The 15,091-nt window shown below is 39.0% G+C and overlaps 1 protein-coding gene across 2 annotated transcripts; it reads right to left on the reverse strand.

The window, feature by feature from the left end:
- Nucleotides 1-931: 931 nt before the first annotated feature.
- On the reverse strand, nt 932-14,488 carry mgat1b (alpha-1,3-mannosyl-glycoprotein 2-beta-N-acetylglucosaminyltransferase b). 2 transcript variants are annotated; one of them, XM_067510002.1, is made up of 4 exons: nt 13,463-14,488; nt 8,548-8,811; nt 7,536-8,442; nt 932-4,220 (listed from the first exon to the last, which is right to left on the reverse strand). In XM_067510002.1, the coding sequence occupies exons 3-4, from the start codon at nt 8,400-8,402 to the stop codon at nt 3,519-3,521; spliced, it is 1,569 nt and encodes a 522-aa protein (XP_067366103.1). In that variant the 5' UTR covers nt 8,403-8,442; nt 8,548-8,811; nt 13,463-14,488; the 3' UTR covers nt 932-3,518. The 2 variants fall into 2 exon arrangements, with proteins under 2 accessions (XP_067366103.1, XP_067366095.1); XM_067509994.1 differs by lacking the exon at nt 13,463-14,488 and adding an exon at nt 12,779-12,931 and having other exon boundaries at nt 7,536-8,811.
- Between the last annotated feature and the right edge of the window lie 603 nt (nt 14,489-15,091).

Genomic DNA, 15,091 nt, shown 5'->3' on the forward strand with positions numbered 1-15,091 from the left:
TACTGATGTTACTTCTCAAACCTAATCTAAGGTGAGTTTATGTGGGGAGATTCTACTGAGCCATTAAGCAATCACATCTGTATTTTCAGTAAGTTTCAATCTTTCAACAAATGTGTAATTGTATGGTTTGACAGGTTCAGCACTTATACTGTTGATGAGCTATGTGTTTTGTTGATGATTAATGATCAAGAGAAGGAAGTCGATGCCTGTGCTGAGCTAGTGGGAATCCAAACTAATTCAGACATTTACACCTTCTGTTAGAAAATAGTTAGAAAACTGTGAAAACATGTGATGAGGTGATGATGAAAATAGAAGTGGAGTATCTAGTGAATATTTCCAGGAGCAGTGTATATATATTGTAAAATGGCAGCAGCTGTATCCTGTAGATATGTTGGAAAGCTTGGAAAATGTTCAACTTCCATGTGTGTAAAACGGGAAGTAAAGCAGGAATCTTACAGGATCACAAGAGGAAACAAAACTGCTGATCACAGCTCGCACTACAGGACATTTGTGTGTTTAGGGGATGCTTGTCCCTCCTTGGCCAACTTTTTACTGCCTAATGTGTGAGCAACTGGCTTGGGCAAAAATTCTTCTTATTTAATGAATCATTTAACACCATAGGTAGAAAAATCACAGATATACAGTGATCAGCAACATTAGCACTAGTGGTCTTAGTAATATCATGGAGAAAAGGGTTCAGCATGGCGACTGTGGTGAAGGAAAGTAGAGTGGTTTTCCACCAATCTTGCAGTTGTTGGTTCGATCCCCGGCTCCTTCAGCCACATGTTGAAGTGTCCCTGACAGGTGGTTAACCCATAATGATGCAGCAGCATTTATTAGTTTATTTAGTTTAAACCTAAACACTACTCAGTGTTTGTGTGGATTGCATAGTTACTAGATGACTATCAATGAAAGAGTAGCACCATCAGCGTGTGGACAAATATCAAAATAGTTGATTTTATTTATACTGTATTAAAGTTATAAACACATCAGGCAGTGGTTTTACACATCACCATACAGACATGGGAATCCATCAATCTTGCGAAAGATTTCCCAAAGCTTGTTACAGTACAGTGATAAATCATTTCTCTGACCACTCCTCAGTCTTCCTGTTGCAGAAACAAATAAAAATTATTACACAATCATTGGTTTTTCAACAAACCGAAGCTGGCCAAACCATGGTTTGGTTGTCATGAAATTACAACTTGCCCTGCATCAGGACTTCAGGTTGATCATCAGTTAAGTGACAGACTCAGTGTTGTTTGAATCTTGGCAAACTTGTTTGAACTTCAAGTTCTAAACTGTTACATCATTTGAAATTAGCCTCACAAGAGTTTCACCCTTTGTATTACCAATTTCCTTCTACAAATTTACACACCAAGTTCACACACGAGCAGAGTGCGGTGGTGGAAATGCAGAATCCCATAAGCATAATGTAGTATTTCCTTCAACAAAACAATTCTCCTCAGCCATCTGATGGAGTTTAAACTGGGCTACTCAGATACATTAACAACAATACAGATAAAAAACAAATTTTTAAAGACCTGCTTTAGCAGGATATTACCATAAAGACCTCAGTATACTTCAAACAAAGTCTTGTCAGGTGTCTGAAGACATTTCTGACAGCTTAAGGAGCTGCATTCCTGCAGCTTTCTAAAGCAGACGAGCTTCGATCACACCCACTTTCTACAGTGATTGGTCAGGTGTTAAAGATGGTAGGGTTTGAACTTTTCTCTATTATACTTCATACAACTGATCCCACTTTTGTGGAAACAGCGCAGATGCCAGAGCAGAAACTTAAAGGTGGGTTAAAAAAATAAAGATGCTTTTTCACTGTTCATCGATAACAAGAACTAACAAAATCACCCTTTAAATGCGGCCTAACCTACTTCATTTAAAGCACACGGAGCACTTCAATCTGAGATCATCTTTCTATTTTAATATAATGTTGTGCACCGTCATCACACTGCTTTCAGTGCCATGTTCATAAACTAATGCAAGAACAGCAGTCCTGTTAATTCAAGGAAAACTCCACCCTTCATCTTCCCACGCTATTACACTTATGCCACTTGTCCTGTACAAAATTTTCTCAGGTCTGGTTTGTCATGGACTACCATTAAGTTTGGGGTGTTCCTGCTTTCTGGCAGCTTAAAGCTTATTTTGCTCAATGACCAAATCATTCCTACAATGATGCATTTCCCCAACAAAATTTCCCCCCGTGAAAATATGACAGTTCTCTCTAAAACTTTGGCCTGTCGAAGCTGCTGTTGGTGTAGCTCTGATTCTGTATTGCATGGCAGTCCTGCTGTACCTTAATGAAACTCAGACACATTAGAGCTGTGCTAATTAAATATGTTACAGGCTGAATATTGCAAATATAATATATATTTTTCTAAGCAGTTACTACAGGTGGGTGAAAAGTAACACGTATCTTCAATTTTAACCAAGAATAGTCACTTTTGTTCTAGTCAATACAAATAATGTAAAGTGAGGATAGGGCAGGATGTTCCTTGTACATCAAAGCAATGCAGTGAGTGCTTGTAGACAGATGTAGTACATCTGAGTATGATGATCATCTCCTTTCAGGACAGTGAAAATGAATGGATCAGACTTTGGTCTGACCAAATCAAATTGCACTAACCTGATGCCATGGGTCCCCACCTTACAATCTAGTCAGCTTCCTCTCCGTAACATATTTTATGAGCTGTTCAATGACTGTCAGAATTCCAGGGGAAGCTTAGAGATAGCAATGTTTCTCCTGGAACTCTGACAGTTTGTTGGCACTGGATCAGAGCTACTGCCCAGATTCTTCTGCAGTTCCTTTTGTTAATATCACTGCTGAAGATATCTTCTCTGGTGCACATCAGGGCAATCATTGAAGTCATTAGTTGAGTCATTTGTTTAGCACAGGATATGGCCTCTCTTTACCTTAAGCCATAGAAGTTGTTCATTTACCCTTGCCCACAACTTATACAGTGACCGTGATCTGATGTTGATGAATTTCAACAGCTACCTTCAAAAAAAAAAAAAAGGAGTTTCACTACCTGTGGTTGATTTCCAGTGTAATATCACAATGAATAATGTCCTTCTCTGTTCCTTTTTTTCTGCTACTAAAGCCCCTTCAAACATATATATGATAATGAATCTTTATTTTACCTGTACTGGAATTGAAAAAAAAATTAAAAAAAAAAAAAAAACACATTGTTCCCAGAAAGCAAGGCACAGCCCCAAAATCTATTTTTTAAACTGCTTTAAGGGTGGAATTTTGCTTTCTTACAAGTTAAACTCTTTATGAAGTCTGTGTGGCCCTGAACTTGCTGATCCTGAAGGCGCACCCAATTTTTAAACTTTTCTAGCAAGAGGCCTGGGTCAACACATAATATTCAAACCCTAACGTGCTGCTTCAATTCCTTCATGACCAACTACATGTGCTGATATTCTTTGGTCTGAGGGGCTGTTCCTTTGAGAAAGGCTCTCTCCCCTCTTCAACACCATTCACATCAGTCTGGATCTGCCTCTCAGCTCCAGCTGATATCATACTGTGTCCAACCCTCTGATGGAGCCAAGAACACCCTTCTACCTCTGTACAGGAAACAGACTACACCCCTGTAACCTGTACGAGGAACTCCAGATTTCAAGTCGTCCATCACCCCTAGATTTCGAGCAAAAACTTTAAAACTGTCCCGGCTTGAGTACTTTACCCTGTATGGTCCAGGTCCCCTTAAGCCGCTTCCTTGTTGTAGTTCCTCCATTTTCACCAGTGGAGCACTGTAAACCTCTTTAATAAACTTTGAGTCATACTTCTCTTTTAGCAAATAAGACAAATCCCGCTTAGTAAAAGGCACAAATTCAGTGTTTAGCTTAATGTAGCGAAGGTACTGGTCAAAGAATTGACCTAAACTGACACCTTTTCGGCCAAAAGTAATAGTTCGAGAGATTTCTGGCCGGATACAGGACCGATCCTTGCGTTGCTCTGGCTGACGCATCCAGTCATCCCAGAAGGCTGAGGGCCATTTAGGTTCCAGTTCATCCCACATCTCCTTCAGCAGCATCCAGCCCAGACCGGGAAAGAAATCTGTTCTATAGAGGAGCTCAGCCTTGGATGGATCCACCAAGGCATCTCTGCCATTGTCATTCCAGGCAGAAACACACCACAGGGTGGGGTCTGAGCGCAAGATTGGGTACAGGGCTCGGAAATACTCAAAGAAGTCAGGTGCCACCTAAATGGGAGGAGGGAAATGCACAGTGGTAAGATGCTGCAGCAACAAGTAGAAAAGCATTCTGGTCAACTTCAGCTCTTAATTTTTTTGTTTGTTTGTTTGTTTACACTGTCGTTTCCAAACCTTTAATGAATTATTCTCAGGTTACCATACAAACCTGTTATGAAAACAAAAAAAACTGCATTTAAAAATTGGGTGTTATTTTTATAGTTTTGCCATGAGTTTTACAAAAAATGATAATATCTTATTTGCTAATACCTGAGATCAGCTAAACAGCAATGTGCAGAAACTACAATGAGGCAGCACCCAAATAACAATAACCTGTAAGAGTTTCCAGAACACAGATGACCTTAACTCTGAAGTGAGCTTCAGCCAGAGACAAGTGCTATGTTTAATGTAAAACCTGCACACATGCAAATGGTCGGTCCATAAAACAAGTTGTGATAAACTGGAAATAATTTCTTTAGCAAATACATAAAAAACACTGTTGGTTGGAAGGCCTGTGGTTTCTATGCTTTTCTGATCGATCTTGCTGCTCTGCAATTCAGATTGGCTCAAAAATCATTTCATAATCTCTCTTTCCAATTTTTAAAATCAGTTTCAGAATTAAGCCAGAACCACCAGAAATATCCAGTGAAGTAATGAATTCTGTCCAATTAGCACAGTTGTGCTTAAAATAAAGAAAAAAAGCAGCACATGGTACAGGAAATAGACTAAGGAACACTATACCAAGACAAGGCTACTTAATATGAAGTCCAGCAGTGGCTACTGAGGAACAAATGGGGCAAGGCTATAAAAAAGAAAAAAAAAAAAAAAAAAAAAAAAAGTATAATAAAACAAGGTACAGTTATTCTTTCAACCCGGTAGAGCCTACTGATTTTTCTCGTTTAATCTGAGTCTATCAAATGTTTGTTTCCACACTGAACTACAACCTACAGGCTGGAGCTTGGGTTAGAAAAACTTGTTGACACAAAATAAGTACATTATGGGGCATCCTAGTTGAACAGTGGTTTAAGACACTGAGAGTGCCACAGTCCAGCCAGAACCTTTTTTCGCATGTTGTTTCTAATCTCTTCCATTATTTATTTCTCTGTGGTCATCCAACATAAGGCAGCAAAAACTGCATGAAAAATACAAAATAAAGTTTTATTATGTGCATCTGAATATCTCCTGCACAAAAGCCTGTAATATGATTTCACTGGTGGTTCTGGGAGGGTTAAAGATTTAAATGACTGACTGAATGAACATAAAGAGAGATTAGCCAACAAACATGGGTTTTTTTAGCATTAAATAAAAAGAGAAAACCAGTAGAGAACACTTACATAAGTAAACCCAGATTTTCTCTGCTCATTGGCAAAGTAATTGCTGATTTACAGGGCACAGTTTCTCCCCTCAAGCTCTTGGTTGAAGTCAAAGTTGCTTTGGATTTCCTCTAACTTATTTCCTGCTGTTAAAGCACTTTTTACCAGCTGAATGTTCACTCTATGCAATTTATCCATTGGTAGCAGTTAGAAGGAGGAGTCTTACAGATTTACTGACAACTTCTGTTCAGTGCCACTGCATACATTTTATTTAAATCATCGGTTAAAGGAGGAGGACGTATGGCATTTAATTTCTCTCTCAAGTATTACCTATTGACACATAATAACAAAGTTGTAATTTGTAAAAAAAAAAAAAAAAAAAAAAGGCTTTGCAATAATACAGTGGCTTCTCTCTCCCCTGTACCCATTTGAGCATGTTTTCACAACGTCTGAAAAGAAAGCAGCTGCAACAGATTTTGAGAAAACTGTTAATGTGATGAATATTTGAGACAAATGTGGAACCAGTGGAACTGCTACAGTCATCATTAACCCACATTTGAATGTAAGCCACATGTAATTACACTTTTACCATGGAGAGGGTATTTATATTTAACCTCTTCAAACCTTCCAGACCTACCAGTGGGAACATAATTACAAACTCATGCCGTCTACAGTGACTGTATAAATCCTCAGAGTTTTACTTTATTGTTTTAATCCTGCAAGAGATCCAAACATCCACAAGTGGCTGGTCTGTGGCAATGCATACAAATGAACACAAGTCAAATTAAATCATTCTTGCGTGTGTTAAGAATGAAAGTGCAATCAGGACATGGTTAGCTTACCTAAGCATCGAGGCTCAAAGCGAAAGTACACAGCTAGGTCTGGACAAAATAGGGTTGGACCATATGTTTTCGTCCATCACATATTGTAATAATTACAAGCCCATAATAGGAATTTGTCATATCACAATATTAACAAGTTGCACGATGATGTGTCTCAACACACCACAACAAATGGACCCTAGATTTTAAATTAATTTAAATTAATTAGTTTTATATAGTATTGTTGGTCAGTCTTAAAAATAAATAAATAAATATCAATCCAAGTCAAAACTGTATGCCAGGAGGGCTGAAGGATTTTTTTTATGGCCCACAACAGTCTATGGTTAGTTATGAAAGTTATTCATGTAAGATGTGCAATATTCACGATCAGCTAGTCCAACCGCCCGGAAAGGCTGCCCCCACAGTTTCCCCCAGCCAGTGGGAATAATGGAAATTCTCTTACACTTGGATCTCTACATCCATAAGGCCTGCTGCTTTTAAAGGTGTATATAACAAGAGAAAGTAGTTCTATAGCAATATATAAAGTGAAGTCTGACGCTGAATGTGAAAGGGAATAAATTGGTGTTACACAAATGAGACCTGAAGTGACTGATGCCCAGGATGTGAAGCACTGAGTCATCGTCTCTTGTAGCCAGCAGTGCCTGTTGCAATCCTTGAACCTCAAGAAATCAACACCCTCTGGATTGTGGGATGTGATATAAAATGTGCACCATCAAGAATGTGGCTATAGGCAACTGCAGCTAATTTCTACTATTAAAATGTAAGCCATTACGTCATCTAGCAGGGAACAGTAAAGCCTCACTAAATGATAGATGTCACTGCTGAGGAAAATCACAAGTTACACTTCTGGATTTAAAATAGAAAAATAAAACACAAACATTATTCTGTAAACACAGTTGACTGTGTGGCAAACTGCTTCCTCTGTTAAATAAATACAACCATCATCTTGGCATAGGTCCTGTGTTCTTGCATGGTTGCTTAATCATATAAATATCTTTGGAGAAGAACCTACTTACACATATCCTAATTTTTTTTCTACCACGTTTTAACTAACCATTGCCTTTATTAAAATTTAAAGAGTGTCCATATTTGTCAGTGTTATTTGGGACACACTGAACACACCCCTAATACATATGCATCCATCCAACACATAGTCTCGTTCACTCACTCACCTCCAGGTCATCCTCCACTATTACCACAGTAGAGTACGAGAAGGTGTTGAACACTTGGTTGAGCGCCCAGCGGTAATGTCGGGCGATTTTGTAGTAGCCCTGGAACTTCCTGTGCTCTGGCCGGACACTGATGTCTGACAGGTCTGGTTGGCTTATGTGCATTACCTGATCTCCATATGATCTAATGACACGAGCCGTTTCGGTATGGCCACAGTCCTGACTGACAATGATTGGATGTAGCTCTGGAGAAGGGCGATACTGTATCAGTCTGTCAAGACTTCGTTTGACTGTCACCCTGTCACAAGCAATAACTAGAATGGGAATTACAACTTCTGGGGGGGCAACAGAAGTCGGCAAATCATTGCTCTCAATAATTTCTTGCTTGACTTCAATGATCTGCCGTCCTGATTTAGATTCTGGAGTTACTGTATGAGCAGGCTTCTGTGTATGTTGCACTTCTGATTGGACCCCATTCCCTACATTGTCTTTGAGAGCAACTGGAAGCTTTGGTGGTTGTTCAGCAATGTCTTCTTTGACAACTTTTGTATCATCCATTTCTCTTTTTCCGACATTCTTCTGCCGAACCCACACTGCCCTGTGACTTTCTATCTGCTTCAAGAGCTTTTTCTGGGTCTCGAGCTGAACTTCAACCTCTTCTGCAAGCCGGATCACCTCACCAGCCAGGTTGATCTGGCCTCCTTTCCCTCTGCCTACGCCCCACTCCTCCTTTCCTCCTGGCTCAGCTCCACCCCCCTCTCCAAGGCGGCCAATGGGAGGGCGACCCCAAAGATAAAGTAGAAGCAAAGCATTCCAGGCGACAAACAGGAAAGCACCACATAGTATAAGAGAACCTTTCTTGCGAACCATGGCCCAATGACACTGGAAGAGGGTAGGACTGTGGAAAAGGCTGGAAAGGAACAATTGATGGTACCAGAGTAACAACAGACCAATCTCAAATGGACAAAAAGTTGATATCCAGTCACACTGCACTTATTTCATATTTGACAATCACCTTTTATTTGGCCAGTAGCATGTCAAAAGGAGGACTGTCCCACTTAAAAAAAAATAAGTACCAGATCCTACTGTGGGATTTCCATAACTGCCATAGAGACAGTGCAATGGGCTGTGACAGGATTCAAAAAAGTTCTGCAAGGGAGGAGGGTTGCAAAAGCGCAAAAAGAAGTAAAAAAAAAAAAAAAAAAAAAGGGAGGGGGTAGTGGTGGCACTTTTGGCAGAGGGAATATGAGTTCTTGAATGTTATCCTTCATCCATCATCCTGAAAACAGAGCAGGAAAACAAATCATCAGCACATTAAATGCAGCTCCAAAACAATTCATTGGAAGTATGATAAGCATTCATAAATTAATCATACCGATGTTTGTGTAGGATAAAACAATATTGCTATTTAAATAGCAAATCATAATCTATATGTTGTATGAATTAAACTAGTATCTAACTGCAGCTCTCTGTAGCAGCAAGAAGCAAAACTGTACAGCTTTAAATGCTGGTGCAAGTCTTGTGCAGAGAATTATATTGCTGCACATTATAAAACATCAGCACTTGTAAATTTCCACCCTGGCCTACACATGATAATGCAACAATATCTCACCTTTCCCTACATTGTGAGGTTGTTCAATATACAATGGGCATTAAAGCGCTCTCTTTTTTTTAGGTTTGATCTTTCAGGAGCGTCTTTCTGCTATGTACTTGACTTTTTCCATTCCTCCTCAATGATTATGGTCATCCACATAAGGAGAATACAGTTTTCATTTTTTCCTATAGAACATTACAAAAGATCATACTGCTTTAGTTGAAAATGATTCTCCACTGAAAGCAAAAAAAACTGACTACTTTCCTGATTACTAAGCACATGGGTGGAAAAGGTGGTTGATGATAGGCCCACAACTCCAGGCACAGAAAATATGTTTTGGAATGTTGATAATAGTAACTTTCTGCCAGGAAAACCCATGAAAATTGTGTTAAAATGGAGCCCTGACAAATGTAGGATAATGAAAAAGCCCTTGTGGTTTCAACAATTAGCTTGTAAGGACACAAAATTACTAACATGTTTACAGTGATTGATATATTAAACTATGGTTTCACTTTCTCCAGCTGTTATATATAATTTTTGTTTTGCGTTTTGAACTATTGTTCTACAAAAAAGATCATTGTACCTACAACCTACTCAGCTAATGGAAGAGAAATGTAGGAAAAATTTGTAATGAGATTGACAGTTAGACACATTTCAGTGCATATTAGGATTTTCCTTTGTTAATAAATCAGCAATTTGGAACCCTAAATGCCTTTAGGATCTGTACACATTCAAAACACAGATGACTAACATTAGATTAAGTGCAATTTATTTATAAAAATGTAAAAAATGCCTACATCAAAATAAAAAAGATCAGCGGCTTTCGGTTTGTCCCTTGAGGGGTCGCCAATGCAGAACATGTTCCGCACGTTTATTTGGTATGAGTTTTTACACCGGATGACCTTCCTGCCACAACCCTCCCACTTTTATCCGGGCTTGGGACCGGCATCAAGGTGGCCCTTGGTCGGTGGGCGGGGCAACACCTGGTGCGGTGGGCTGGGACTCAATCCTGCAACCTTCTGCACCCCAACCCAATTCTCTACCATTAATCCACCAGGCCCCCTCCTTTTATATATTGTAAACAGTGTAAAAATACAAATAGGAATGTCTTTGCAACAATAATAAAAAAAGTAAGGCCTAGTTATAGTAATTGCATAACATGCTCTCGAACGTTTCGAAAACAAAGATGACCTAAACTCAGTTATGTCCGTAAACACATCCAAACATCACAAGTTTACACAGCAACAGTTGCTAACAGGTGGCCAACGCTAGAGGTTCTATTAAGACACAGTGCTACTTTCTTAGTGAAGCTCACAAACAAAGACAAGCACTAGAGAAAGAAGGTGGGATGTCTGACATTTCAATATCACTGAGGTAATATGAATAACTATCTTTGGTATTATTTTATGGTCTTAACCTCCTGTGACTGTAATTGCTTCAGCTTGTTAACTAGCAAACTCTACACAATGGAAGGCATGTCCAAAGAAACAGAGACAGCTGACATTACCATTGCCACTCCAGAGAACTGCTGGTGTTGCGGTTTAACTGACAGCAGAGAAAATACTAATCTGGATTTTTCCATCTAGAAATTATAGAACATTTTTGTTCGCCAAGCTCTAGTTTTACCTGTCCATAACTTCTTGTTACAAATTCTGTGACTGTTCCATATACATACAAAAGTTTAATAACTGTACTTGGGAAGAAACAGAAATGTCTAATTTGTTAAAACAAACCCTTTAAATGGATCCTTTCATGTCTATGTCTGTCAATAGTTTCAGATGTTTCTATACAGTCAAAGTCCAATGTCCCATTACCAAATATCCAACACAAATATTGAAGTGTTTTTAGAGCTAGAGTCAAACAAAAGGACAACTGAAATGTCAACAGTGTGACAGGAAAGGTTTGCTTTGTTGTTGTAAAGAAGTAAGTGAGTGGAAAAAGAAAAAAGGTCACAGTGACTCTTTTACAGGAGCACCTCAGAATTAGAAAAGCCTAAACCAATTAGGGCTGATAAATATAGGCCTGCAATAATCTTGTTAGCATGAATGTTTGAAAACGATAAACAGATTCGCTCTGATTCAGAATGGATTTCTGGCTGTGCTTCACTGCACTGGTATAGCACAAACTCTCTTCTACAAGCTATTAACATACCACACCTGGTATGTCTTAATAGGCACGTGATCAGATGTCTGAGTAGTCACATGTTTGAATACTTTTTGAATTCTGTTGTAGTTAGGATCAGGGTGGAGGCTGAGAATCAGACAAACTATATAAGCAACTGTCCTTAAACTAAATTCTTCAAACTGAGCACTGTTTTAACTAGGCCTGGAACTAAGGGCCATTTGCATTACCAGTGGATAATACAAGCCAACTGTTAAGTCTCAGAGGTTAGAGATAATAACAAAGATGTTCAGTTTACAATTTATTAAAGAGCAAAACATGATATTTGAACAGCTGAATAAACATAATTTTAATAATCAGTGTCAAGCTAAAATAAACAGTTATTTAAATGGATGTTGATTAATTTTTGCTGACTGACTAGACTTATCTTTAAAGCTCTAGTATTAAAAACCTAGCAAATAACCTTTTGGTGGTACATCTTTGACAACTTGAAACAATCTGTTCTGGTCATGAAAAGATGAAATTATCTGATATTTGTCAAGACGCTGTCCCCCAAAACATAACTGTAAGGCTTTTTTATGTCATATCTTGTTACAAAATCATCTCTTCAAAGTTTATCAAATAGGTCTTTTGCATGCTGAATACAACACACAACATGTTTTGAACAGGATCTTTTAAAATGGTAACTAAACTTTTTACCTTTAAAAAAGGAATTCATGTAATATTATGCCAGGCCATGACATAAAGATGTTTTTTTTTTCAAAAATGGAACTAACCATTCTTTCCTTTGTTTCAAGTAATCATTTTGTTAATAAAATGTCAAAAGAAAAAAATCATTAATTATTAAACCATTTCTTCTCTGAATCAAAGACACAAAATATCTTAATAAAAAAATTGGAATAATAAAAATAAAGTTTGTTCTTCACAGAAGTGATGTACATAAAATATACTTGAATGCTAGTTAAGTTTCACCTAGCTAATAACAATAAAGTCTGATATAACAAGCTTTCACAAAATTCTACCTTGACCACGGTTGTGTTGTTTTTAGGTTGCTGTGATATTATTGAGGCAAAAATAAATAAGCTCTCAGTATAATGCAGTACAGTTCAACAGCAGCACAAACTGCAATCTCCACAACAATCACACAAACCTCTTTGAAACTGTTGAATTTGTCTGTATAACTTCTAGCTAGGTGTATCTACAAACTGAAAACTTTTGAATCCATTGTAAGGAGTGTGTTTTAGTAACTAGATTCAGAAATGACTCAGATCATCATCTTGACAAACAAAGCGGAGACAGCAACAGAAAATGTACGACACCGGCTTCACCTTTAAAAACACAAAAGCAACTACATAATCTTAGACAACAATGTAGAAAAGTTAAACTATTAGAAAACCTTAAAGAGTCAAACACAAAATATTTTAAGCACTTGAAAGTGACAGTGTCGAGGACAAAAGAGCATGATACAGGTATAGAGCTCAGACATCAACAAGAACCTCAGAGATAAGGATCTGAAAGGTTAGGACTGTACCTGACCAAGCAAAAGCCTACAGATCTGACATGCCTCCCTGAGGATTGTATAGTCAGTAAAGCTTTGCAGACAAGAGGAGCTGATTGTGAATAGGGAGGGAACTGTTGCTCTTCCCACAAACTGTACCAGCTGAAACTCTAGTCTCTTTTAACCCCCTCCTCCCTCGGTTAGCCAACGTGGAGCTAACTGGTAGGATCATGCAGAGAAGCCTGCGGCAACAAGCTACTGAGGCACTGTATCAAGCAGCTAATTGTCCACATGACTACACTGTGGGACCGTAATGACGACTGACATGCGACGTATTGTAGTTTCCTAACGTTCGACTACCTCCAACTCATGCCAGTGGTCTAACGTTAGTTTCTTGAATAAAACTCATTTGTTAAGCTTCGCCCAACTATCTGCTAATTAGTGGACAAACTGTCAGCTAGCTAAGTTAAGGCACATGACACAGAGTAGCAAAGTCCTACATGTAAATTTAGCATAGTCCTCCATTGATTTGTCACAGCTGTAATGGTTTTAACACCATGGACAAGATGAATGTCTTACTAGCAGACTAACTTGAATGCTAGCGCGCTATTAGCTAACTGACTAAAGCCGAGCATCAGCAATTCTAGCGAGGCTTTTCAATTGTGAGCTGTCGCGAGTGAACACATGGATGTAGCATCTAAGTCCAGTCTCACTTACCTCTCACATGTCGTTCAGAACGGCTCTGTGCGGCCCGCATTTTGAAACGACTCGAGATTTGCATGAAGCTGCAGCTCCAATTGGCTAGCTTGCTAGCTAGCGTTAGCTAGGCGAGCCTCCCTTCGCTAACGTTATATTCCCTTCAGTGTCACATTCACAGCACATCTCTGCGTTGGTTCACAGTGGTTCCACTGTCGCCTGCACCTCAACAAATGGTTCACATTATTCCCCGGCTTTGTTCCTTTATCCAGTACCAGTAGCTGCTAATGTTAGCAGACTACACTGTCACCGGCATGAGTAACCACGGTGACACTTGGCAGTGAAGAGTCCTTCCCTCCGCCCTGGTTCAGTTTCTCCTAACGTTACTCCAGCTGGGTCCACCACAATCCTCCTGGGATGAAACCTTGTGATGACGGAGTTTCTTTTAACTTCACTAATACAAGACTTCACTTCCGGATTGCTGATCAAAAATATTTCAAAAAACACTAGTAGTTCAGCATGTGGTCTTCTTAGAAAATGATTAACAGATGGTCGAAACTGATGCAACAGAGCAGATATCCTGACTTTGTTTTTTCCTAGGATGGGTCAAGCTCCCGAAATCATACACTTGCCATAATCTTACTCTAAAACGTCTTTGAGATGACTAAAACAACATTTTGATAGACCCAATGATTAAACATTAGGTTAGTACATAACCGATATCTATCTAGCAATGCCAAATGGTAATATCCACTTTTAAGAATGTTAAGAAAAGGTGGGCGAAGATGCACAAACAGAATTTAGGTGATTGGAAAAAGTCTCTTAGACTAATGAGTCAGTTTGAGGCATTAGGATCCAAGCGACGCATCACTAACACCATCAGTAAAGCACGGATGTTGAAACATGATCTCTAGAGATTCTTTGGCAATGGAAAAGTCGATACCTGCATCGTGTGCCATGCAGACCTATTCAGCATGGATAGCAGTCCATACTCAAAAAGTCTAACATTCCCTCTGGGCATGGCTCTGGATTGGGGATAACTTCATTTTTCAGCAAGACAATGATGCCAAGCATTCTTCCTGGTTGTGTTTCTTCTCTTCCCGGAGAAGAAAGTAGCTGCTGGAATACTCTCTGTGACGGCTTCAGATCACCAGATCTAAAGCCCATGAAACTAGGGTGGGAGAAGATGGACCGAACAGTTGAGGAACACTGCCCAACCAAAACAGCAGACCTTTGTGTCTTTCTGCAAAAGACCTAGGAGGAAATCACACTTAAATATCTGCAATAAATCAGTACATAAAATGGCCAGTGAGTGTACTACAGTAAACTTGAATAGCAGCACAAACAATATAATTATTGGTTGGGGTGACTGTGGCACAGGAAGCTAGAGCGGTCATCCACCAATATCACAGTTGTTGATTTGATCCCTGGGTCCCCCGAGCATCTGTACCAGATTACACAGCAATCCATTTAATAGTTTTACTCAGAAATTTGTGTTCTCAGGGGAGTCAGGATTCCAGTGCATGTGTGAAAGGCGCTACTGTCACCATCCTAATGTTGTTAATGTTCATCTTTGATTGGACAATAACAAAACTATACAGAGTTATATCTGTTAAAACTTTATGAAAATTTTAGTCAAGTTACTAAGTT

Source organism: Channa argus, chromosome 1 (genome assembly GCF_033026475.1).
Source record: "Channa argus isolate prfri chromosome 1, Channa argus male v1.0, whole genome shotgun sequence".
In the NCBI taxonomy this organism is placed as follows: Eukaryota; Metazoa; Chordata; class Actinopteri; order Anabantiformes; family Channidae; genus Channa; species Channa argus.

Bases quoted from the DNA above. Each gene is read 5' to 3' on its own strand.
- mgat1b (XM_067510002.1), bottom strand. From the start codon at position 8,402: ATGGTTCGCAAGAAAGGTTCTCTTATACTATGTGGTGCTTTCCTGTTT. The intron at 4,221-7,535 runs GTGAGTGAGTGA...CCTCCCATTTAG, and splicing joins TAGTGGAGGATGACCTGGAG to GTGGCACCTGACTTCTTTGA.